The sequence below is a fragment of the Dermochelys coriacea genome, chromosome 17 (genome assembly GCF_009764565.3).
Source record: "Dermochelys coriacea isolate rDerCor1 chromosome 17, rDerCor1.pri.v4, whole genome shotgun sequence".
In the NCBI taxonomy this organism is placed as follows: Eukaryota; Metazoa; Chordata; order Testudines; family Dermochelyidae; genus Dermochelys; species Dermochelys coriacea.
Window position 1 is genome coordinate 4,568,279 of NC_050084.1, and position 24,846 is coordinate 4,593,124.

A 24,846-nucleotide genomic window follows, 5' to 3' on the forward strand; every position below is an offset into this window, starting at 1 on the left:
CAAGGAGAATGAAACTCCATCAAGAACCTAACAAAAGCTCCATCCTGCCTTCATCAACTCCCTCTGTTTTTTTTACCTCTCTTTGCTAAATGACGTTTTCAAGGCTGGCTGCATTTCTTGGTTTATCACAATAAAACCACACATAGGCGGAAGATTGCTGCTCTGGAAGAACGTATTTCATCTCTTCCCAGGCTCATTATAAATGGCCATAGCTAAGGGGTATGCCTTTTCTGGGGTGGTTTTTGGCAAAATACCCCACTGACAGAGGATCGTTTATTTTGAGTGACTCTGGATCCAGTCCAAGGGCCACACACCTGTTTGCTATTGGTGAACTCCTTTGAAATACAAAGATACTATTTTGGGGGCTGAGAGTGAATGTATAGAATTAAAATAACATCCTCCATCACAGACCCACGACATAATGGAGACCTGATTGAGGGTGCAATGCAGAATAATTGAAGCCCAGCAGCCACTGCATTGTAGCAAATACTTGGGTCAGAGATGCAATTGATTTTGCTATTCAGTAAGCAATGGCAGAATGATGGTTTCACTGCCCTTCAGTTTGCTTTGTCCTCCAATGCCTAAGGTAGGAGTAAAGACAGCTGGGTGTAAATAATAGAATTGGAAATCTCCGCATTATGGAAAAGCAAATGAAGGCAAACAATGAAACTAAAGAGCGCTCGCTTGTGTAGCTTATCATCCTGGTGCCGGGCCGTAGGGTTGGATTGAAATGAGTGGTCAGGCACATCCCACACATGGGCATCAATAATAAATGTTATCTCAGTGCAGTGTAATACAAGTGTTCGCATTTACATAAGGCTTTGCATCTTCAGAGAGTACCACAGATGCTAATTAAGAAACCACTGCCATCTTTGTTTTACGCATAGGGAAATTGAGGCCAGAAGGCCCAGAGATGCTCAAGACCAGCAAAGGAATCTGCATAAGAACTGGGACTAGAATGCAGGTGTTGCTGTCTTCCTTAGAGCAGAAGAATGTGTGCATTAGGTACAGATACACCCGCTTCTAGTGCAGCTTTGTCCCTCCTCTCTGTCCCCAGGGTAATTGTGCTCTACCAGGCAGCGCACTCTAACAAGAGATGGCCTGTCTAGAATCCTGGCTCTTTCTCTTCACCTCCTAACAAACCCCTGCACTGGCACTGGCGGGTAGGTGGCCTCTGGAAGGCTGCATCAGTGGGTTGCAGCTTGGCTGCCCCAGCAACTCTGTGCTCCTTGGTTGGAGCAGCTGCTGAGACCAGGAGCCAAGGATTCCTCCTTGTCCCTTCCCCACCTCATAGGAATCTAGTGCCAGTTGTTCTGTTCCAGAAGAGGAAGGGGGTGGTGCTGGCCTTGGGATACCAGGGTGGAGAGTCATTACCCCCAGCTTTGTGTGGATCCCCAACAAATGGTCCTGCTGTCGCAGCAGTCTAGGCAATCCCACTCCATCTTTGGACAGTTCTGTGTAATGTGCCTGGGCTGGGCACACCATAAGCATACCACATGGCTTCCCTTCTGCAGGCACAACCTGACCCAATCACACCGTTCTCCCTCCTCTTGCTCTCTGGAAGCCCTTTGCAGGTCCAGGTGTAGCACCCCAGCCCCCTTGAATTGGCTGGGTTGGGATCACTTCCCCACCTCGAGTCACTTCCAAGTTTCCCAACTGAGTCTAAATTGACTTGGATAAAATAGACATTTGTCTCCAAGTACCTGGTTGCAACTCTCCTCCTGTAACGTGAACAAGTACTTGATGCAACTACAATGGGAATAGCAGCAGAGCTATAAAATCACAGTGAATGTTCTGGGCTTGTTGCAGACATGGCTGTTTAAATCGTTTTCCATAATGAACAGATGAATCTGCTGTCCAATATTTTAATTTGTTTAGGATGAACAAAATCTCCCCCGAGGCAGATCTACCCGAGCCCAAATAGGGCTGGTGTCATTGTTTAACATCAGCTTCATCCTTCGTGCATCAGCCCACAGAAACACAAAGCCGTTTCTCTTACGATACTGTGGCCTACAAGCAAAGCCTGAGAGTTCAGGGGCAGGGAGGTAGAGCAGCCCACAGGATAGTGAACTGGACTGTGGGAGGCAGGCAGCCTGGGTTCTCTTCCTGCTGGCTGGGTTATCTTGGGAAGTCCCATCCCATCTCTATGCCTCTGTTTTCTTAGCTTTACAATGGTGATGAGATTTATCCTCCTTTGTAAGTGCTTTGAGAGCTGTGGATAAAAATAGCAATGTATGAACTCAGTGCTATTATATATTGGACAGTTTCGCTATCTGTCTCTCCTGATAAGTAGTCCTATGGTGAAATCCGGATCCCACTGAAACTCTCATTGACGTCAGTGGGGCTAGGAGTTCCCTCCAAATGTTTGTGTAACCAGCGAGAGTAAACACTGCTTTCCTTGGAAAGCATAAAGCTCAGCGTTAAAAGACCCAAACTGAAGGATTATATGCTGTCTTTTATTTTTGAAGCATCACTGCAGGTGTATTTTATTTAAAGTTAATCAAGGGTCATGCTCTTTCATCTTCATCGATTGCACTGCTGGCCTGTTTGCTGTGTCCATGATTTTGATTCATGGCCTCTAGAGCTAAATGTCATGTGTCCTGGCTCAAAAAGAATATAAAGCATAGACTATTTCAGACATTGTGCCTGTCAGTAACACAGCTGAGTGTATTGAATTAATAGTGGATAAACTCTCGTCTTCATTCTGTGTTGGGACTGGTCTAAACACAGGTTTTTGTACTGCTGTGTGTGTGTGTAATCCACGCTAGGCGGGTTGTATTTATTCAGCTTTATCAGTTTCTAAGCCAGTCTAGTTATAACAGGACAAAAACCTATGCGTAGATCCACCTTTACTTACTATGATCCTTTCAGTGGGGGTGCACTTGGGATTGTACATTGCCTGAAGGTATTGGCTCCCCTTGTTGTTGGGTATTTTATAGAGACCTGGCATATTCGGAGCTGAATGAATAAAGAGAAAAGCGGAGTGTTTCTGTCCCCCACAACAGATACATGGAAGCACTCTGTATCATCAACCCCAGCTGTTTGGAAATCATGAGATTGGCTTAGGAACCATCAGGGTTTTTTATTTAAAAGAAAATTGGGGCTCTGTATATTTGATCTCTGAGCCTATAGGAGACACCCTAGAGTGAGCGCAGGTTTCATTTTCATACTTGTTTTTTTTTTTACAGCTAAGAGAACTAGAAACTTCTTTTAAAAAAAGAAAGAAAGAAAGCTGGGATTGTTGCATAATCACCTGACTCCAGGAACTGGGGCTTTAACTTAAACATCAGATGAAACTTGCGATAAAATCATGAGAGTTTAGGCTATGCCCACACTGCAATCAGAGGTGGGATCACAGTATGTTAGACATAATTGAGCTAGCTTTGATAACAATATCAGTGACCCCTTCAGCACAGACTGGAGTGTGGGCTAGCCACCAGAATAGTTACCCAGGGTCCCTGGCTTCCCCTGAATCCCGTGCTGCCATGGCTTTGCTGCCCCTGGTGGTCTCGCTAGCTAGATTAAAGCTAGCTAGCTGTGGTTATGCCTGCAGTTGTAGTGTAGGTGCACCATGGAAAGAGACTGTGGGCTGTTGCTTTATGTTAGGTCACAGCCCCTAATACAAGTGAGGGGCACATTCTTCGTAGGCTGGACCTCAGAGGCAGCGCTGCCCTTTTGCAGCCAGATGGGGAGGCTTTCCGCAGACTCAGTTTTTGCTGCGTGAAATTTTATCCACTCTGACTTTAGGACCATGTCTGAGGCCAGGTCTACACCACAGATTTGCATCGCTATAACTGTGACCCTTAGGGTTGTGAAAAATCCACACCCTTGAGTAACATAGTTCTATCAGCCTAACCCCCGGTGTGCACAGCACTATGTCAACGGGAGAGTGTGCTCTCGATGCTGGCAGCCCAGATGCTAGCTCCCTCGAAAAGTCTCCACTCCCTCTTATATTTATCAGCAGAGACAATGTTGTAGGAGCAATGTGAAATGACAAACGTGGTCTTTATTAGCTAGCAAGTGGGGGTCGGGTGTCAGAGATTTGGCTGTCTGGAGCATAACTCTGCTTAATTGCCATTGTTTTTGTTTATGCTGGGGAAGGAATTGGGAACCACAGTTCTTCAGTCCCTGCCCTCTCAGAATCCACCTCTTATGGAGGTGCACAGTGACTCAGCTCACGACTCAACCCAGGGTCAGTCATACTTTAGAAGGGGGTTTCTGGTCCAGTCACTGGCGGCTGTTTGCTCTCGTGGTTCATGTTCAGCCCTCAAATATTTTCACATTCAAGCATGTTAGAGGCCTGAGCAACTGGCTTACTAAAAAGAATCAGCACTACGCCGGGGCTGACCTGGTACAGCAGCATGGATCAGCGCAGAGGACACTGGATTGTGAATCAATAAACTTGGGATTTGTTCCCCACTCTGCCTCTAACCTACCATCAGATCGTGGGTAAATCACTTCACTTCTCTGTGCCTCAGTTTCCCCATCTGTGAAACAGGGATGATGCTGATTCTTCCCTGCATGTAAAAAGTCCTCTAGCAATGCTAAACACTGTTATCATCATCGAGCATTTCAAGCACCTTTGATTATGCCCTGCTGTAAAAATGCAAGTTGCAGAATTCCTGGTGCAATTAAGTGTGCCCACTGTTGCACCTCTGTTTGTATTGAGACCCACATTTGCAAAGTGTCTTGAGAACGCCGGATGAAAAGTTCAGTAAGAACCACCAAGTATGGCTATTTCCTCTGTCAGCTGCACCAGCTCCAAGCAGAACTGCAAGGTTCACATTCTGCATGAAATATGTAAGTATTTGATCTGTTGTAATATATTCACATTTTCTTGGACAACGTGTCTCGTTAGTTCATTATTCTGTGTGCTGGGAGGCACAAATGAAATTGCGTTTTCCGGTATTTATTCTTCTTCTCTGCTGCGTACCTCCTCTGCATCCCCACGCTTCATGTTAAATATGTTTAACATGGTTGCTTCATCACAATGTTGGTATTAAAAACTAAGTCCGAGAGAGATTACAAGTTACTGCCCTTCCATGCCAGCAGCACATTTGAATTATCTGAGCTTTCTTCTCTTTGCGCTTTTAACACTGCTGAGCCTGCAGTAAGACGATGCCAACGAGTGACCCCCACGACTCAAGTCTGAAGCGCGTATGGGGGAGGCAAACCGGACAGAAAGGTGCAAGATCTGCACGGCTTTCCACCCCAGGACAAAAAAGATTTCCGACGTAAGCAGTTGCTCATGGAATCTGCTCTTTGTCCCCAGTCTGCTGCGGACCACCAGGGCCCGGCACCAAGTGCGTCCATACAGAGTGCCCCGGCATCGGTACTTGACACGGTGCCAAGGAAGGACTCTGGTATAAGAGGCCATCGGCACTGACGCTCTCTGGCATTGCATGCTGAGGAGACAACCCAGCACCACTTGCACTCACTGATGCCATACAGGCAGTATAGAAAAGCCAACAGGGGGTGCTCCCTGGAGCTGAAAACAGCAGGACCGGCAAGCACCGCACTAGTGCGTCCCTTGAAGGAGCGCCCAAGCAGCAAGAGTCAGCACTGTCGACTTCGGTTCCCCCGAGAGGACTGTCGAGTCTGATGCCCAGCAACTCACTGGAGGGGCAGTGCCAGGTGGAGGAGTTAGAGCTACCCTCCACCCCAGACACCTTTTGAAGCTGCCAGAGATTTAATTGCCATGATGGCTCCTCAGCCCCTGGCGGTCAAAGATAAGCCTCTGGCACTGTCGCGACTGGCGCTATCTAGAAGCAAGCCGACCATGATGCAGCAGTCACTCTCCCCTGCCGGCACCATTTGCCTGGGCACTGCTCCAGATCACTATTGCCAAAACACCAGGCTCCGGCACCGGATTTCATGCTGGGTTCCCAACACCAGTGGGACGTTGCTTCTCTTCCCTGGCACAGAGGACGGAGCGGCACCAATCCCTGGATCTGAGAGAGGACTGGCACGGGCCACTTGACACCAGTCCTCTGCATCATCAGCTCAGCACCGGTCCCTGGCACAGTACCCTTCGAGTACCAGTCGAGATCTGTCTCATCGGACTTGGACGGTGACTCCTTCTATTCCCATAGCAGCCGACACAGATCTGAGAGGCGATGGAGGGAAGAACCAATGGCTTGGAACTTCCAGTGGCAGCCTCCGGCACAATAGCCCTTTCTGGGCTTACCATCAGGCCCAGAGCTCCTTTTCCAGGGGCTCCCACTTGGTGGCCTCTGAGCCAGCTGGCCAAGGACTGACCTATGCCCTGGGGATCCGAGGTGACTTTGGCACAAGCCCCACTGCTGGCCCACATCGCTGCTGAGGTGACTCCAAGGCAAGACCCATTGCAAGGCTGGGCTACCGCCACTATGGCTACGGTCGCCACAGAGGCCCCAGACTCTTTCCACGGGGAGGTCAGGGAGCCCGAGGGCCAGGAGAACCCCGTTCCACTTCTGGCCTCCTCATCTTCGTCCCCAGACAAGGCGGTGGCAGGAGCTTCAACCTCGGGCCCTCTTCCAGTTGATCACAGGGCCCACCAGGACCTTCTCCAGAGGATTGCCCACAACATGGGGTTACAAGCAGAGGACCCGAGGACCCCATGGTCGACATTCTCGCATCAGAGGGTCCATCCCATGTAGCTCTGCCGCTAATAAAGACGATCCAGAACAATATTAAGACTCTGTGGCAGACCCCTGCTTCAATCCCACCTACAGCCGGGGGTGTAGAGTGCAAGTACTTCATCCCCTCTAAGGGGTACGAGTATCTGTTCTCTCACACGCAACTATGCTCACTGGTAGTGTTGGCGGTTAATGAGAAAGAGAGATGGGGGCAGCAGGGGCCGGCCCCTAAATCCAAAGAGTCGAAAAGAATGGACCTTTTTGGCAGGAAGGTGTACACAATTGGTGGCCTGTAGCTGAGGATCGCTAACCAGCAAGCTAACCTCAGTAGATATAACTTCAACTTTTGGGACTCCATGTTGAAGTTTAAGGAATTAATTCCACCAGACTCCAGAGCTGAGTTCTCCCCTATTGTTGATGAAGGGAAGGGACAGTGGCGTGGACCTCTTTGCAGACTTCGTTAGACTCAGCGGACTCGGCCACCCACGCTCTTTCCTCAGGAATAGCCATGAAGAGGAGCTCATGCCTACAAGTGTCCGGGTTGCCCTGGAGCTGCAGCAAACCCTGCAGGACCTACCATTTGATGGCACAGGGTTATTTTGGAGCAAACAGACTCCAAGCTGCACAGCTTAAAGGACTCCCAGGCGACTATGAGATTGCTGGGCATGCACACGCCGGCAACCCAATGAAAACATTTCAAGCTCCAACCACAGCAGCAGCGCCCATATCCTCCTCAGCCGAGGCAGGATTTTTATAGACACAGGGGCAGAAACGGCAGATGTAAACCAATCCCCCTTCTGGGCAGGGCCAAGGTCCGACCAACCTTCATTGGGCTCTAAGCAGGCCTTTTGAAGGGGTGCCCGAAGACAGCGCACCTGCCATGACACCGGATTCTTTCCCCTTGTTTTATGAATCATCTATTCCACTTCTTCTGTGCTTGATTCCAAATAACATTGGCCCACTGGGTCCTTCATATGGTAGAAATGAGATATTCTCTCCAGTTCTGCTCCTCCACTTCCTCCCACACCCCCTTCCCATCCCTCTTCAGGGACCCTTTTCATGAGCAACTCCTTATCCAGGAGATGCAGGTTCTCCTCTCCATAGGAGCATGGAGGAGGTTCCTTCGGAGCTCAGGAGCAAGGGATTCTACTCCCATTATTTCCTAATCCCCAAGGCAAAGGGGGGGGCCTCAGTCCCATCCTAGACCTGCGAGGACTCAACGAATTCATGGTGAAGTTATCCCTTCCCTGGATCCGGGAGACTGGTACACCGCCCTTGACATGAAATACGCATACTTTCACATAGCTTTTCAGCCTGCGCACAGATGATTCATACGGTTTGTGGTCAACCACAACTGCAAGATTCAAGTTCACGGTCCTCCCATTCGGTCTATCAACAGCCTCCAGAGTGTTCACCAAGTGCATGTCAATTGTAGCAGCCTTCCTCCAGAGGAGGCAGGTGCAGATATACCCTTGCTAAATGGTCTCAGCTAGAATCCCTCTTTAAGATGAACATCAAGCCCCCACAATGCAGCACCAAAAGCCAGTTGTTACTACTGCAGAAATATTGTTGCTCACATCCATTTTATATTGGGGTTTGTTAGCATTGTCCCTTAGGACTCAAAAGCAAAGTGGTCCTGATGCGTAACACTCTTTGGCCCATTTATTACTTTAAGCGCATGAGTAGCTGTGTTGGAAGCTAATGGAACTTGCTCGTTTGAGCCGAGCATGCTCTTTCAGATCTATTTGTTGCAGGAGGTTTGCGTCTTGTCATAGATTTTTGAGGCCACAAGGGACCAGTAGACTATCTAGTGAGAGCATGTGTACAGATAGGGGATATCCCAGACTAGGTACTGGTAGGGGCTTCCATTTGTTATACTCAGCACCAAGAAAGAGCGAATGGAGATGGAGCAAAGAGATGGGAGGTTCATTGGAAAGAAACTTGGCCCCACCTGACAGGTAGCAGTTTGTCTTCCTCCTGGCCTGGTGGAAAGAGAGCTCGGGGTATAAATATTTGGCATAGGATTTCATCCTGTTAATCCTGGAGTTTATTTGACTAAAGCATGTCCCAGGAAGGCATCTCACCATGATTTGAAGACCTCAAGAGACAGAGTATCCACGGCTTCCCCTGCTAGCTGGTTGCAGTAGCTAATCAGCTAACCTGACCTCGCTGTTATAAAGTTGTGCCCTATTTCTAATGTGAATTTATCTGGTTTATTGAAATCTCTGATAATCTGTTGCTGCCATGTGGGGGAGGTTGTTCATTGCAGGGGGCGCCCCGGGGGTCACAGAGTTCTTGCAGTGGGTTTGACTGGCAATCCTTGCAAAGCTTGCTGAGTCTGCTCCATATGAGCCTTTTGAACTCTCCTTCCTTTGGTGTTTGTCTTGGGAGGAGAGAGATGGAGCTTCAGAGGAGGGCTTGGGGAAAGGAATGTCGTTCTAGCCGTGATTAGCGTTCTCACAACAGGGATGTCCTGATGGTCACACAATAACTTGCTCCAGGGAACTGGTGTTACTCTGTCACTGCAGGTCTTAGTTGGGCGGGGGCTAGCCAGCCAAAGCCTGCTGGCCTAGCACAGTCGATGGGGCAGTCTCTGAGCCCACATGCTCCCGCTACGAACACGTGCTGGCCTATGGGTAAACGCGTCTCTGTCTCCGAACAGGTTTGGAAGAGGTCCGGCGCATGGTTCTACAAAGGGCTGCCTAAGTACATCATGCCTTTGAAAACCACCAAAACCAACGAACTGCGCCTGCGGCCTCGACAAGCTGAGCCAGATGTGCAAGAAATGAAGGGCGTCGGGACCAACCGCTCCTACACCTGGGCCAGAGGGAGAGGTCAGTCGTTAACTTCTTCCCTGTGTTTTCCTGTCTTGGGAGGACGGTGAGCGAGTCAGTGATGCAGTAGCACGTGTTTCCTAGTGATTAGCATATGGAACTGGGAGCTCTTGGTTTCTGCCACTCGCTCAGTGTGTGACTCAAATCCTTTCCCCAAACTCCGTGCCTCAGTTTCCCCCCGTAGCTAGGGGATAATGATACTGCCCCACCTCCCACAAGGGGTTATTAGTGTGTTATTAGCAAGGCAAAGCACTGCTCGTCTCACCCGCCCCCCCCCCGGCAATCCTTGCTAATAATGATTGATTACAGGACTGAGAGAGAGGCCATACGGGGCGTGGCTGCTCTGTACATGTGGTGTGCGCATTGCATTTATTACAGGTAGGAGAGCTCACTGTCGGAGTCAGATGAATGGGATCATTCACTGATAAGAGATGCCTGCTTTTCCAAACGGGAGAGGCTGGCTTCTGGTGTCTGAGACCCTGTATCCTTCTCTCTTCCACGCCGAAGTGATGTAGATGAAGTTAAGGGCTGTGCTGCTAGGGGCAAGAGGGGGTTCAAACCTCTGTGGTCTCTCCCAGCGTTTCTCATCCTTTCTGATAACCAGAAACCGGCTTGCTGCCTTCATAAACTGCCTCAGGCAGGTCTCGGGGACCAGCGCCTGAGAACCGCTGGGCTAGTCCATCCTTGAGCCCTCTGCTGAGGCTGCAAATAGAAGGATCGGTTGTGATGTAGCACCTATCTGCTGAGACCTAGGCTGTGGCATCCCGTCCGTCCCACCAGCTCATTTAACCTTTTCCACTGATTAGCTGGTAGACGGTGACCATGTTCAGTGTCTGCTAATTTAGCCCCATGTCCAGAGGCAAAAGTCTCTGCAGGTCCTCCCAAGCCATCTGCACCTGCTCGGGTTTGGGCAGGATAGTAACTGCTGCTGGAGAGCGGCACAGGTTGACAAAGGTTTCCAGGCAGACAGCTCAGAGAGGAGTTGAATGAACCGGCTCAGGCTCATTGAAGCTGTTGGCCTTCATTCCCCTGGAGCTCATGTGCGTCGGTGGAATGCAGAAGGGGTTCACAGCACAAACTGATAGGTGCAATGCTATGAAAGTACTCTCCTCCCCAGTCCTGGGATAGCAGCCTACAAAGAGCTTGGGATTTCTGCTGTCCTCTGAAGCATTGGTCATTGCCAGAAGCAGATAAAGTAGACGGATCAATGATCTTGTCTGGCCTGGAGGCTCCTGTGCTTTAGTATGGGTGGCTCTAGCATGGCCCACACAACAAAGAAAATAACAGAACGCCATTAGCCATCACTTTCAGCCCCCAACTAAAACCTCTCCAACGCATCATCAAGGATCTACAACCTATCCTGAAGGACGACCCATCACTCTCACAGATCTTGGGGGACAGGCCAGTCCTTGCTTACAGACAGCCCCCCAACCTGAAGCAAATACTCACCAGCAACCACACACCACACACCAGAACCACTAACCCAGGAACGTATTCTTGCACAAAGCCTGTTGCCAACTGTGTCCACATACCTATTCAGGGGACACCATCATAAGGCCTAATCACATCAGCCACACTATCAGAGGCTCGTTCACCTGTACATCTACCAATGTGATATGTGCCAGCAATGCCCCTCTGCTGTGTATGTTGATAAAACTGGACAGTCTCTACATAAAAGAATAAATGGACACAAATCAGACATCAAGAATTATAACATTCAAAAACCAGTCAGAGAACACTTCAATCTTTCTGGTCCCTCGATTACAGATCTAAAAGTTGCAATTCTTCAACAAAAAAACTTCAAAAACAGAATCCAACGAGATATTGCTGAATTGGAATTAATTTGCAAACTGGATACGATTAACTTAGGCTTGAATAGAGACTGGGAGTGGATGGGTCATTACACAAAGTAAAACTATTTCCCCATGTTTATTCCCCCCCTCCATCCCACACTGTTCCTCAGACGTTCTTGTTAACTGCTGGAAATGGCCCACCTTGATTATCACTACAAAAGGCTTCCCCCTTTCCCCCCTCCCCGTTATCCTGCTGGTAATAGCTCACCTTAAGTAATCACTCTCGTTACAGTGTGTATGATAACACCCATTGTTTCATGTTCTCTATGTATATAAATCTCCCCACTGTATTTTCCACTGAATGCATCCGATGAAGTGAGCTGTAGCTCACGAAAGCTTATGTTCACATAAATTTGTTAGTCTCTAAGGTGCCACAAGTACTCCTTTTCTTTTTAGGTAAAATGAAAGACTCACTTTCTCTCTCTCTCCAGCAAAACTTAACAGGTACTGAATAAGGGCTTGTCCACACTGGGGAACTTACTGATATAATTATACTGCTATAGTTATACAGGAATACCTTCCCTTGTGGAAGCTCATATTCCAGCAGAAGGGAGCATTTTTCCTAGTTTACCTTATATTGCCTTGGAAGTGGTATAAAACCCTCTTCTGAGGGAATAGGAGAGGAGCTGGAGTCACCGGTAGTCAAGGGGAGTCCAGGTCCAGGCTGCCTATGCCAAGCTAATGAAAGGGCAATAAGCCCCTCTGGGTAGTTCATTGAATAACAAGCACCTGGGCCTGCTAAAAAGCCATCAGGGCTCAGTTTCAGGGCGGTCCTCAGAGAGAGAAGCTCTTCTAAGGGAGAGGAGCTCCCACAGACCTCAGGTCTCGAGGAGGAGGGCTGGGCATCCCATCAGCCCAAGGGGTCAGACTTTATTTCATGTTTAGTTGGCTTTAATAAAGTGGAACCCCAACAGGGGGATAGTCTTACACCTCTTCGGATTGTATGGAATTCTCAAAGGGCCCTGAGAGAAGAGAAACTGAGGCAGGAAGGGGCATGCCTGCCTTGTTGAGGCCCCCCAGCACTGCCACCCCAGCATATTGGGGGCAGTGCACCTTCTCACCTGGCAAGGAGGCGTCAGGGCCTCAAGCGGTAGTCCTGCCCAGAAATGGGCCCTAGGCATGTCTCAGTCTGGCCCTTAGGCCATCAGCAAATAAGACGCGTGCTGTGCTGTTCCCCTCTGAACAAGTGTCTGGATGTGGTAGCTGTGGGGCAGAAGCGCCTCTCCCAAGGCCGCAGAGCACACATTCCAGCACTATAACGCTTCCCCTGTCCCCCTCGCATCCTCCACATACGCAGACGATCCCCAGTCACTGCCTTCGCTGTGTCGAGCTGCTGCTTTTGTTTGGTCACACCCAGCTCTGCTGTTAATCACAGCAGCAGCGGAACTTGGTTTCCCTAGTGTCATCTGGGTGACAAACAATTGGGAAGCTTTGGAGAGCCAAGCTGCCGGGTTCGTTTGTGGACCCGGCTGATCAATGCTGCAGAACTAAAGCACCACCATGTTGTGTTGGTTCCTCTCTGTTTCTTTCCAGTGCAGATTAGCAGAACTGCCTGCTCTCGCTGTCCCTCTGTCTCTTACCATTAAGCCTCCCAAATCAAGAGAACTTTGAAGTGTTCTTAGTACTCTTTCTCTCATGCTTGGGGCTAAATCTCATTAGTGTTAATGCAGGAAATAGCGTTTTTAATAATGAGTCTTGGGAGTTTGATTTTGCTAACATCATATTAAGGCCCGGGCTAAAGTAGCGCTCCCAGCCCCTACTGAAATTTTCCTAATTAAAGACAAAATTGATCAAGAGTGGCCGGTTGTGTTTTCACCCAGGAGAGGGTTAGAGGAGGTTGTCTTGGCAAATGGACCAAGTGATGTATTTAAGGACGCCGAGTACCTCAACTAAAATGCTCTTCCTTTAAGAGGTTGGCTGATCCAAAGCCTATTGAATTTGGTGGGAGTCTTACCATTGACTTTAGCAGGCTCTGGATTGAGCCCAGGGTGCCTAAAACCAGTACCCTGGAAGCTTATTTTTGTACCAGGTGTCTTTCCTGGATTGTAGCAGATAGGATACGGGAACTAAAAAGGTTATATTTGTCCTAATGAAATAGTAAGCAGGCAGGGTTCTACCTTGTTACACTAGTGTAAATCTGGAGTGGCTCTGTTGCTGCTAATGGGGCTACCATGGAATTATGCCAGAGTAACTGAGAGCAAAATTTGGCCCAGTGACTTTTCAAATGATCCCTTTGGGTACATCGACACTACACAACAAAACCAAACCCATAGCCACAAGTCTCTGGGTCAGCTGACTGGGACTCATGAGGCTTGTGCTACAGGACTAAAAATAGCTGTGTGGACATTCCTCCTGGAGGTGGAGCCCGGGCTCCAAAATCCTCTCCATGTTTCAGAGCTTGGGCTCCAGCCCTCGCAGGAATTTCTACACTGTTCTCTTTGGTCCCATAGCACAAGCCCTGTGAGCCTGAGTCTGTTGACTCAGGTGGACGGGGGTCCTTGCGGTATAGACATACCTGTAGGCTCTGGTCCTTCTCCCATTGGAGTCAGTGGCAAAATCTCTCCTTAGTTTCAGTGCAAGGGAGATCAGACCTCTAATGAATTTAGGCTTCCCTCTTCTGAATGTTGTTCACAGTGAAGATATAGATGGCTTCCTTGGGGGTACCCATCCTGTCCATCTCAGTGCCAAAGCCTTTGGCTCTATTAGCATTTCTCTCTTTTTGATGTGCGTAGAAGGTGCATGTGAAATGAGAGGTGGAAAGCCACACATTGGTGAAGTAGAGGAATCAGCCCAAATGAGCTACTAATCATTTGTTTCTTTAAAGACAGCTGTGATCTGAGCACAGGACTGTGAGTCAGTGGCTTAGCCATGATTCCTCAGTTTCCCCATCTGTTAAATGGAGGCATAATGGTGCTGGGAGTTACCTTTCGCATGGTGCTAGGTACAATTATTGGCCTTTCTCCAGAAAAAATAATTACAAGTGTAAACAAAATTACTAATATGTATTTGCTTACCGCTGTCATTGTCTGTGTATATTGTGCAGAAACCATTACAAAAACCCTACCCCAAAGAGTTTTCAGTCTGAGATGCAACCAGTGTAATAAAATCCTACCCAAACATACTCCATCCTTCCTACATTCAGACTGACTCTACAGGCTGATACTTACTAGTACATTTCTGAAGCCCACTGCTATCAGTGAAGGCCTTTCTGTTTCAAATGCTGGTTTCAAATTCAGAAGAGAGGCAGGGATGCTCAAGTCGGACGTTGTTCTCAGAGTAGACTGGCTGGTTTGTTTTGAATAAGGAGCTCCCATAAATACCAATCAGGCACCAGGAGCGGTGAAGAAGCAGCCCAGGAATAACAAAGCCACTTTGATAAACCGGGCCCCTTCACTGATCCAAGTGGTGCTATTCCTTTCTCGTGTGCTTACAGATCTATGGTTTGTTGTGATTTATGGGAGAAATAATATCAAACTGGTCCTTACCGCATTTAATATCCTGTCACTTTCTTCCCTTGTTCTTCTCCGACATGCCTCTAGTGCTGTGGTTGCCACAAAATCACCATCCCCAATGTGGGTACAACCTTCCTTTCCCTGATGCAGACTGGATCTTGCTGGGGATCTGCTTCCCCTGGCCCCCTTCCCATGTGTCTTATGGTAGCTGCCCTCCCCAGCTGTAACAGACAGTCCCCCTACCCCTATGATGCTGGCCGCTGTACAAGCACACAGGTAGAGGAAGTCCCTGCCCCTAAGAGCTGCCAGTCTAATTAGACTAGACAGACAAAGGGGATGAGCAAGGAAGGGTTGTCACCCCTGTTTTACAGGTGAGGAGCTGAGGCCCAGGGGGAGGTTCTCTAGGTCAATGATAAATCATAAATCATTTGCACTCTGATTTCCCACCCCTCTGGTGCCCACAAGTTAGCACTCTGTCCCTCTCTGCTCCTGTCGCCAGGCCCCTCTTGCTCAGATGTTTAACCCACTCCCTTTGGTTCTGCCTGCCTCTTTCAGTGCAGCCTTTTCAGATAATCATGCTGCTAGGCCATGTGCTGAGCTGGCATCACCTAGGCACCCGGCCATGAGCTGCAATTATGTCGCCAGCATACATTGAAAGCCACACCTCGTCTGGGCTAGGGTATGGAAGGTGTAGGTAACACATGTTAACAGCCTGCTTTAGACAAGACAATGCCATTGGCACATGTTCAGCTGGCAAACTCGACCAGTTTAACACGTTAGTGGCACATGTCTTACCGCTACCAGGCGGTTAACGTGTGTTAGCCAACACCTTCCAAAGACCAGTACGGCCGCTATATAAAATCCCACCTCTATTTATTGAGCAGATGTGCTCAGAAAGGAATCGTGGCATTAATGTACCTGCCTCTCTAGCAAAACCAGAGAGGTTAACTTCTGAGGCTGTTCCTAATGGGCTTTTTGTTCCCTTGGGCGACAGTAAGGGGAAGATCGTTGGCTTAAGGCAGACAAATGCCTCTTGTGAGGCTTTGCAGTGACCTCAATCCTCCAGGCTTTTGAAGAGTTGAAGCAAAGCATAGGAGACTTGGGATCAAGCCTTGGCATCAAGGTGAATTAAAGGAAAAACCTGCTTGGCAGCAGGAGCATAATTAACCTGCTCCCGTAGCTGGGTAGTTTGACAGCTCAGGTGTAAGCAGCAGCAAGTCTGGAAGCTGAAATCTCTGTCATATCCCAGCAGAAGGGGCTCCTTATCCTGGCTGTCAGACTGAGGTGAACATTTGTCACATCATATTTTACATACCCCGGAGGAAGGTTTCTATTGGTGATTCTAGCTGTGTATGTTCCAATACTCAGGTAAAGCCCCTGCAGCAGAGCACACCAGGCAGTTGCTGTGGCTGCTGAATAACGTCACATGGGGATTAGGTCAGTTGGCTGATTTTTGAGTCCCATGCGCTGATCTGAGGGGAAGGATGGTCCAGTGGGTCTCTGGAAACCTGGGTTCAATTCCCGGCTCTTCCACAGACTCCCTGTGTTACGTAGAGCAAGTCACTCCGGTCTCTCTGCATCTCAGCTCTCCATCTGTAAAACAGGGATAATAGCCTTGCCCTGCCTCGCAGGGGCGTTGAGGGAGATGCAGTAGAGACTGAGCTGCTCAGATACTACAGCAGTGGGGCCACAGAAGGACCTAGATAGAGCAAGCTCCCGCCTGTCAATGTGATCAATCCCCAAGCAATAACTTGTTCTTCCACTGTGACTGCTGTGGGGTGAGGGGATGGCTCAATGGTTTAAGCATCACGAATGAAATCCTTAGGCTTGGTGGAACCACTGGTATGAATTCCAGCAACGTGGACCTGTTAGTTGTGCGTGTGGCTTTTCAAGGAAGAGTTTAAAACCCCATGTCCAACCTGCTCTACATGGCATTATAGCATGTTTCAGAAGATTAGGGGTTTGTCCACGTATCCGTGGCCAACATCTGCATTCAGTGCCAGTCGGCTGCTGAGCCTCGGCCCAGAGCTGGCTGCATTTCGGCAGTGCTGGGTGTATGAACCTTGGGATAAAGGGCACTGTGTAAATGTGAAATATTGCTACATGTGACCCACATTTACCAGCTCTGACGGCCCAGCTGAATTGTGAACAAGTCCGTCCAACACCCCAGGACTTGAAATGTTCCTTTTAATACAAAAATAATTCTAGCCTTCCTGGCTGTGAAGAAACTTTCCGTGTGTGTGACCCTTTGTCCTGCCCTCTGAAACAGCATCTCAGAGAGGAGCAAGCTACCCCCGTGCTCACTTCAGTGACTCTGAAGCCACGTTAAAGCCTTTGCTGCCCATAACAGATGCATGCAGTTGTTTTGGGACAGTGAGTGGAGCTTACTTCAGTGGGTGGAGTTTGGGATCATGGGCGGAGTGTAACTAAAATGCCATTCCTCATTCTCCCCACCTCTCCCCCCAACTCCATAAGGGATCTGTGCAGGATCCTGGTACCTGTATATTGTGTCCTGTGCCCATCTATGAAGACTTGGGGTGGGAAGGAGAAAGTCAACCAGAAATGGACCTTTGTTTGGGGCATTAAGCTGAAGGGGGTGGTGGGCTGAGGGAGGCTGAGGGAAGTACAAAGCCATTGAAATGGGCTTGGTCACTGCTCACCTCCTGACACCTGCGAGTGTGCTTAGTGGAAGAAAAGCAAGAGTTCGTGCACACCCATTCTCCCTCGCTGATACCAGGATTATTTGTTGTTTTGTGCACACCCATTCTCCCTCGCTGACACCAGGATTTGCTGTTGCCTTTAGTCTTTCCATAATAAACAGTAGTTGGCGTGGGAACTCTGCTATTATTTAAGTCACAAATATGTATTGTCACCATGAGAATGGCAGGCATGTTTGTAGTTTGAAGCACCTAGTACAGGCCTTTGGTGGACCGTAAATAGAGAGAATTGCCTTTGCCTCATTGAGACATAAAGCTAGTTTTGGCTTTGTGTTCAGTTACAAGTAAATCCTAGGGAAGGACGGATTTCAAACTCTCGTCTCCTAAGTTTTCAAAATTCTCTCTCTCCGGGTACATGTACATGCACTCACCGGACCCTGCACCCACTTTAGAACTATGCAGAAAGAGCGAGGGCTAGTGTACGCTTGAAACTCTACAGTGCATCAGTGTAGACACTCACTACAGCGACAGAAGGGGTTCTCCCATCAGTGCAGGTAATCCATCTTCCATCAACTTAACCCTGGGTGTAGACCAGTGGTTCTCAAAGTGTGGGTTGGGACCCCCTTTTAATGGGGTTGCCAGGGCTGGTATTAGACTTGCTGGGGCCCGGGGCTGAAGCCAAAGTCTGAGCCCCACCCCCAGGATGGCGGAGCTTTGGTCCCCCTTCCTGGAGTCATGTAGTATTTTTTTATTGTCAGAAGGAGGTCATGGTGTAGTGAAGTTCAAGAAACCCCTTGGTGTAGACAGTGTTAGGTCAGCTTAACTACGTTACTCAGGGTGTGGATTTTTCAGACCCTTGAGCAACGTAGCTGGGTCAATTTAACTTTTCAGCATAGACTTGGCCTAAAAACTAATCTGGTCTTGAACTATTGGTATCCCTGCTATACCCTCAGTATCTAAAACCAGCTTGTATGCTCTTGATAATGTAAAGACCATCTGCTGGGATCAGGAGCAGCATCTGAACTCAGGACTATAAAACATCACAGCACACATCTCTATCACGGAGTTAAAGGAGTAACCCTAAGCTGGCAGCAGTAGTAGGCTATTATCCTCCATGTAGACAACTCACTAGGAGTGTATGGAACATCGCAGTTCACAAGCGTGTTGAATCAACAGTTCCTAGCTGTGGGGTATTATGTATTCTCTTCTGTATAGGTTCTTATATTGCTTTCTAGTGTCTGAGCGCTTCCAGTCAGGCATTCAGCAATGTAACCAACATCTGTCATGTGTTTGTTCTCATCCTCTCTCTGGGGGAGAGGCGTGTCCAGTGCAGTACGGTTTAAGGTTTTGTTTTCTGAAATATACATGTGTTAATGTCAGAGACGGCAGGTCAAAGAATTGTGCCTGGCAATTGGAGTGGGAGGTGGAGAGGTTTGGGATGGTCCTTTGTTCCTGGAGAAGTTAATTGCTCCATCCCAGGCCACCCCCTGAGAATGCCATGTCTCCCATGCAGATGAGCTTCATCCTTATTTGTAGAGAGTTCCATTGTGCCAGAGGAGTGAAGTTGTTCAACATGGCCTTCATCCCCAGAGCTTGTGGCCATAGAGCACCTGCAAGATTTTACTGACACTTAGAACTTGATTGTCAGCAGAGGCGGCTCTGCTCTGCAGTATGATTCTCCTGTTGGGGGCGCGAAGCCAGGATTTGTTGAGATTCAGTGCATGCTACAAGGCCCTTCTGGGCTCTCTACTCAGGCTTCTGCATGGGAGGCATTTACTGAAGGGGGAATTGGAGGTCCCAGAGTCTTTTTATTGCCAAAAACTTTCCCTGCCAGCCAGAAGACAGCACCTGCCAATCAGAGGGCAGTAGGGGAGATGCTAGTTCTGGGGCTACAGTTCTAGTGTTCACAGATTTCCTAAGCGTCTGAAATGCATGTGGCTCTTGTTGGTTTCATGATTGGTCACAGGGTTTGAACAGGCTCAGTAAAACTGACCCAGGTCTGCTCAGGGGGGAGGCTACGAATCCGAAGATCCTGGAGGTGGAGTGGAGAGATAGAGGAGAGTGGAAGATGGCAGAGGTTGCTAGATGGGACACTGATGGAGATCTTTAATTACCAAAAGCAGATTAAGAACTGGGTGTCCATTCTCATTCGAAATGCAGCAGAGGCCAAATCTAAAGGATTGCTTTAAAACACAATCTCAGTCTGAACGAGATGATGAAGGACAAAGATAGCTATCACATGCTCTGAAAATACAGCCACCCCGAAGACTCTTAGTGATATATCAGCATCTGCTTGAGTGCCAGATTTATGTTGTCTGGGCACTGCAATGCTCCCGCAACAAGCCAAGCAACCGTGGTAGAAAAATTACTTCTAAAAAGAAACCTCAGCACTATGGGTAATATCTACACTAACAGCAGCAGTGGAAAGTAGAGCAGAGTAGGCTGCTCCTGCCATCAGTGGTGTCTTGCAATCATTAATATGTGTCTCATCCCAAGCAATCCCTCTCTGGAGCTTTAAAGCCAAACAGGGTGGCAAGATAAAACCATCTCCCCTTGATTCATCAGTGGGCCTATCAAGGTCCCTTCCCCACTCTGAACCCTAGGGTACAGATGTGGGGACCTGCATAAAAACCTCCTCAGCTTACTTTTACCATCTTAGGTTAAAATTTCCCCAAGGTACAAATTATTTTACCCTTTGCCTTGGACTTCCACTGCCACCACCAAATGTCCAGGTTTACTGGGAAAACGTTGTTTGGAAATGTCTTTCCCCCCAAAATCCTCACCAAAACCCCCCTGCCTGGGGAAGGCTTGATAAAAATCCTCACCAAGTTTCAGAGGTGACCACAGACTCAAACCCTTGGATCTTAAGAACAATGAAAAAAGCATTCAATTTCTTACAAGAAGAATTTTAATATAAGAAAAGGTAAAAAGAATCACCTCTGTAAAATCAGGATGGTAAATACCTTACAGGGTAATTAGATTCAAAACATAGAGAATCCCTGTAGGCAAAACCTTAAGTTACAAGAAAGACACAAAGACAAGAATATTCATTCTATTCAGCACAGTCTAATTTCTCAGCCATTTAAAGAAATCATAATCTAATGCATATCTAGCTAGATTACTTACTAAGTTCTAAGGCTCCATTCCTGTTCTGTCCCCGGCAAAAGCATAACACAGACAGACAGACCCTTTGTTTCTCCCTCCCTCCAGCTTTGAAGGTATCTTGTCTCCCCATTGGTTTCAGAGTAGCAGCCGTGTTAGTCTGTATTCACAAAAAAAAAAAAGGAGTACTTGTGGCACCTTAGAGACTAACAAATTTATTAGAGCATAAGCTTTCGTGAGCTACAGCTCACTTCATCGGATGCATTTGGTGGAAAATACAGAGGGGAGATTGATATACACACACAGAGAACATGAAACAATGGGTTTATCATATACACTGTAAGGAGAGTGATCACTTAAAATAAGCCATCACCAGCAGCAGGAGGGGGAAAGGAGGAAAACCTTTCATGGTGACAAGCAAGGTAGGCTATTTCCAGCAGTTAACAAGAATATCTGAGGAACAGTGTGGGGTGGGGTGGGGTAAGGGGGAGAAATAACATGGGGAAATAGTTTTACTTTGTGTAATGACTCATCCATTCCCAGTCTCTATTCAAGCCTAAATTAATTGTATCCAGTTTGCAAATTAATTCCAACTCAGCAGTCTCTCGTTGGAGTCTGTCCTCAAAGCTTTTCTGTTGAAGGATAGCCACTCCTAGGTCTGCAATCGAGTGACCAGAGAGACCGAAGCGCTCTCCAACCGGCTTTTGAATGTTATAATTCCTGACGTCCGATCTGTGTCCATTCATTCTTTTAAGTAGAGACTGTCCAGTTTGACCAAAATTTTGAATGTTATAATTCTTGATGTCTGATTTGTGTCCATTCATTCTTTTACGTAGAGACTGTCCAGTTTGACCAATTGGAATTAATTTGCAAACTGGATACAATTAACCTAAGCTTGAATAGAGACTGGGAATGGATGAGTCATTACACAAAGTAAAACTATTTCCCCATGTTATTTCTCCCCCCCACCCCACCCCTACTGTTCCTCAGATATTCTTGTTAACTGCTGGAAATAGCCTACCTTGCTTGTCACCATGAAAGGTTTTCCTCCTTTCTCCCCCCTGCTACTGGTGATGGCTTATCTGAAGTGATCACTCTCCTTACAGTAAAAAGAAAAGGAGTACTTGTGGCACCTTAGAGACTAACAAATTTATTAGAGCATAAGCTTTCGTGAGCTACAGCTCACTTCATCGGATGCATTCGATGAAGTGAGCTGTAGCTCACGAAAGCTTATGCTCTAATAAATTTGTTAGTCTCTAAGGTGCCACAAGTACTCCTTTTCTTTTTGTGAATACAGACTAACACGGCTGCTACTCTGAAACCTCTCCTTACAGTGTGTATGATAAAGCCATTGTTTCATGTTCTCTGTGTATGTATATCAATCTCCCCTCTGTATTTTCCACCAAATGCATCCGATGAAGTGAGCTGTAGCTCACGAAAGCTTATGCTCTAATAAATTTGTTAGTCTCTAAGGTGCCACAAGTACTCCTTTTCTTTTTGTCTCCCCATTGGTCATTGTAGTCAGGTGCCAGCGAGCTTATCCTAGCTTCTTAACCCTTTACAGGTGAAAGGATTTTTCCTCTGGCCAGGAGGGATTTTAAAGGTATTTACCCTTCCCTTTATATTTATGACAGGGCCCTCCTCAACAGTCACCTCTTCATCGTGCAAGACATAAAGGAGACCTCTCCCAAATAACCCCCCACCCGCTTTTCTTTTTAAGTGGCTGTAGGAGGTAGGAGCAGAGATGGAAGAATTTGTTAATCTAAACACCTTGTTAATAGACCTCAAATGGTCCACTTACTTTTCAGCATGGGGGAGTGGATTTAAGCTACATATTAGGATAAGCTTCCTGACTCGAAGGGTATTTAAGGTCTGGAACAGGCTTCCAGGAGAGGTTGAAGAATCCCATCATTGGAGGTTTTAAAGAACAGGTTAGACTAACACCTGTCACAAGGATGCTGTAGGTTTATTTGGTTCTGCCTCAGTGCGGACGGCTGGACTAGGTGACCTCTCAAGGTCCCTTCCAGCCTGACATTTCTGTGATTATAAAAACCAAGCAGTAGAACCTGGAAGGTGGGGTGCCTGAGGGAGTTAGGTGACTGTCAGTGGGAACTGCATGCCTAAATCCCATGGGCTCCTGTGAAACTCCCCACCGGAGGTAATAGAATCAGAATGGACAATTAGCTGAGGCCTGTGGTTTATAGTGACAGACCTGCGATTTTTCATTCCTGGTTGATTCTTGGTAATGACTTTTCTTAACAAAATAAGCCCCCTTGTTTTAAGGCTCTTGGACAGAAGATCCATGCCTGCTGGTACATTCCCATTTGTAATGCGGTTATGGTCTCTGCTATGCATGGCTCCTTTCTCAGCAGAATTTATTAAAGCAGATGAGAGGTGCGACTGACTTCTGACAGCACGGTTAGACAACTGAAGTCTGGGCCAGTCTGGGAGGGTGAATCGTAAACACAATAAGAGTTGCTGCAATTGAGGAACAAGCTGATTGGAGTGAGAAAATTGGCTGGCGGGCTGCACTCGCTCTTCAGCTCCACACAGCCATTCCGATCAAGATTGCCCTGTGAAGATAGCTGGCAGCGAGGTCAATTTCTATAGCCTTCCAATAATGCCAGCAGCCAGGTTTAATATACTCAGAGATGATAACTCAAGAAATGCTTTATTTTAGATATTAAAATTTTTGTAGTAAAAAAAAAAATCATGTCCTACAGCGAGCTGCCTGTACGTGATAATGCTCGCAGAGGACCTTGGTGGAACAGTTCAACAGCCTGCCTGCATGCGGGGAAATATACTAGCCCTTGTCCTGCCTCTGTCCTATACAATGTAAATCAGTGTGTAGCTTTACAAAGCACATGTGTTAATCTGAGTGCTGGTGAAAGGTGACAACCCTATTTTAGGTACTTTATATCATCCATAGCCATAATATCTGAGCATCTCACAGTCTCTGAAGCACTTATCTTTCCAATGTCCTAGTGAGGCAGGGCATTTCCACTGTCTCGACTGTACAGGTGGGGAATTGTGGCCACAGACTAAGTGACTTGCCCAGGGTTATAGAAAGAGTCAGTGGCAGAGTAGGGAATTGAATCCCAGACTAGCACCCTGACCACTGGCCTCTTCTTCCTCTCTGCAATGGGCAAAAATGTCCTTTCTTGATCTGGAGAGTAACTATAGTGCACAGTTTGGCAGCAAGGCAAGCTTCTTCCCCCAAAGACCGGGGGGAGGGGGGAAGCTCCATTTATCCTCCATTATATATTCAGTCCTTTCTGTACCCTCTAGACAGCTGAACTTTTCCTTGTGCTGGGATGGGGCTTGGGGTGAAATTCCTCCCTGCACAGCGGGTCTGGTTGTGGGCCCATCCGTGGGATTGAACTGCTGCATAGACGTAGTGCTGGTTCTCAGCACAGGGCTGAAAGCCACCCACTGTATCCTTTGTTTTCTGGGCTCACTCGGGTTTCTGGTGAGGGGCAGGAGGCTCTGGAGGAACTTGCTCCCGCGAGGACCTGTCTGGGCGTTGCTCTTTCTCGCCTACGCTGTCCGAGCGTAGCTAGCTTACCAAGAGCCTGATCCAGCAAAGCACAGAGCACCCTTACCTCCCTTTGATTTCAAAGGCACTTGGCCCCTTGTGAGGCCCCAGACCCAAAATCTGTGGCTCGTTAATATTCTTCCTTCGGCTGGACACATAACTTGTGCCCAGTTCCTTGTGCTGGAGTTCTGTAGTCACCTCGCTGGTACTGGAGTTGAGGGACTGGGACCCGGCAACCCTGGATTCTGCCACCAACTTCTTGGGTGATCGTGGGCCATTTACTTAATCTGCGTGCCTCTGTTTTCCCGCCTCTCACTGGGGAGAATGGTAATTTCTTACCTCACAGGGGTGACTCCCTGCATGTTTGGCAAGATGCTCAGATATTATGGTGATAGAAAAGCTTACCAGAGAGTGTTTTCTTTATGGGGATGTTTCAGCTTGTCACTTGGACTCTCTTAAGGCTGAGATGAGCTAACTTCACACTTGCCACAAGGAATTTTGAACCATATTTGAGAATGAGATGATGGTTATTGGGCTGCAGATATACCTGCCTGAATCAAATGAGCAAAAGCCACCCAACCAGTCCAGGAGACAAATCCATCCCAAAGTCTCTGGGCTGGGGTGAGCCAGGAAGGCTGTCCTTTGCAACAGCTCCTTTCTCACTTGACATAAAGCAGCTGGCAGCTACAATGGATTTTCTTATGGGATTGAAGTAGCAGAAGTGCTTGCATATTCCAGATGGAAAGTGGGAACACTTTACCACTTCGAGGAGTGCCCTTTACAAATACAGGTTTTC

At 47.8% G+C, this 24,846-nt stretch overlaps 1 protein-coding gene across 7 annotated transcripts in view; it reads left to right on the forward strand.

The window, feature by feature from the left end:
• The window catches only part of RPH3AL (rabphilin 3A like (without C2 domains)), a 125,627-nt gene that overhangs the window by 56,740 nt on the left and 44,041 nt on the right, over positions 1 to 24,846 (forward strand). For all 7 annotated transcript variants that reach the window (XM_043499354.1, XM_038376249.2, XM_043499355.1 and 4 more), the window contains exon 6: positions 9,280 to 9,451. In XM_043499354.1, coding sequence (XP_043355289.1) covers positions 9,280 to 9,451 — 172 coding nt within the window. The remainder of the gene's footprint in view (positions 1 to 9,279; positions 9,452 to 24,846) is intronic.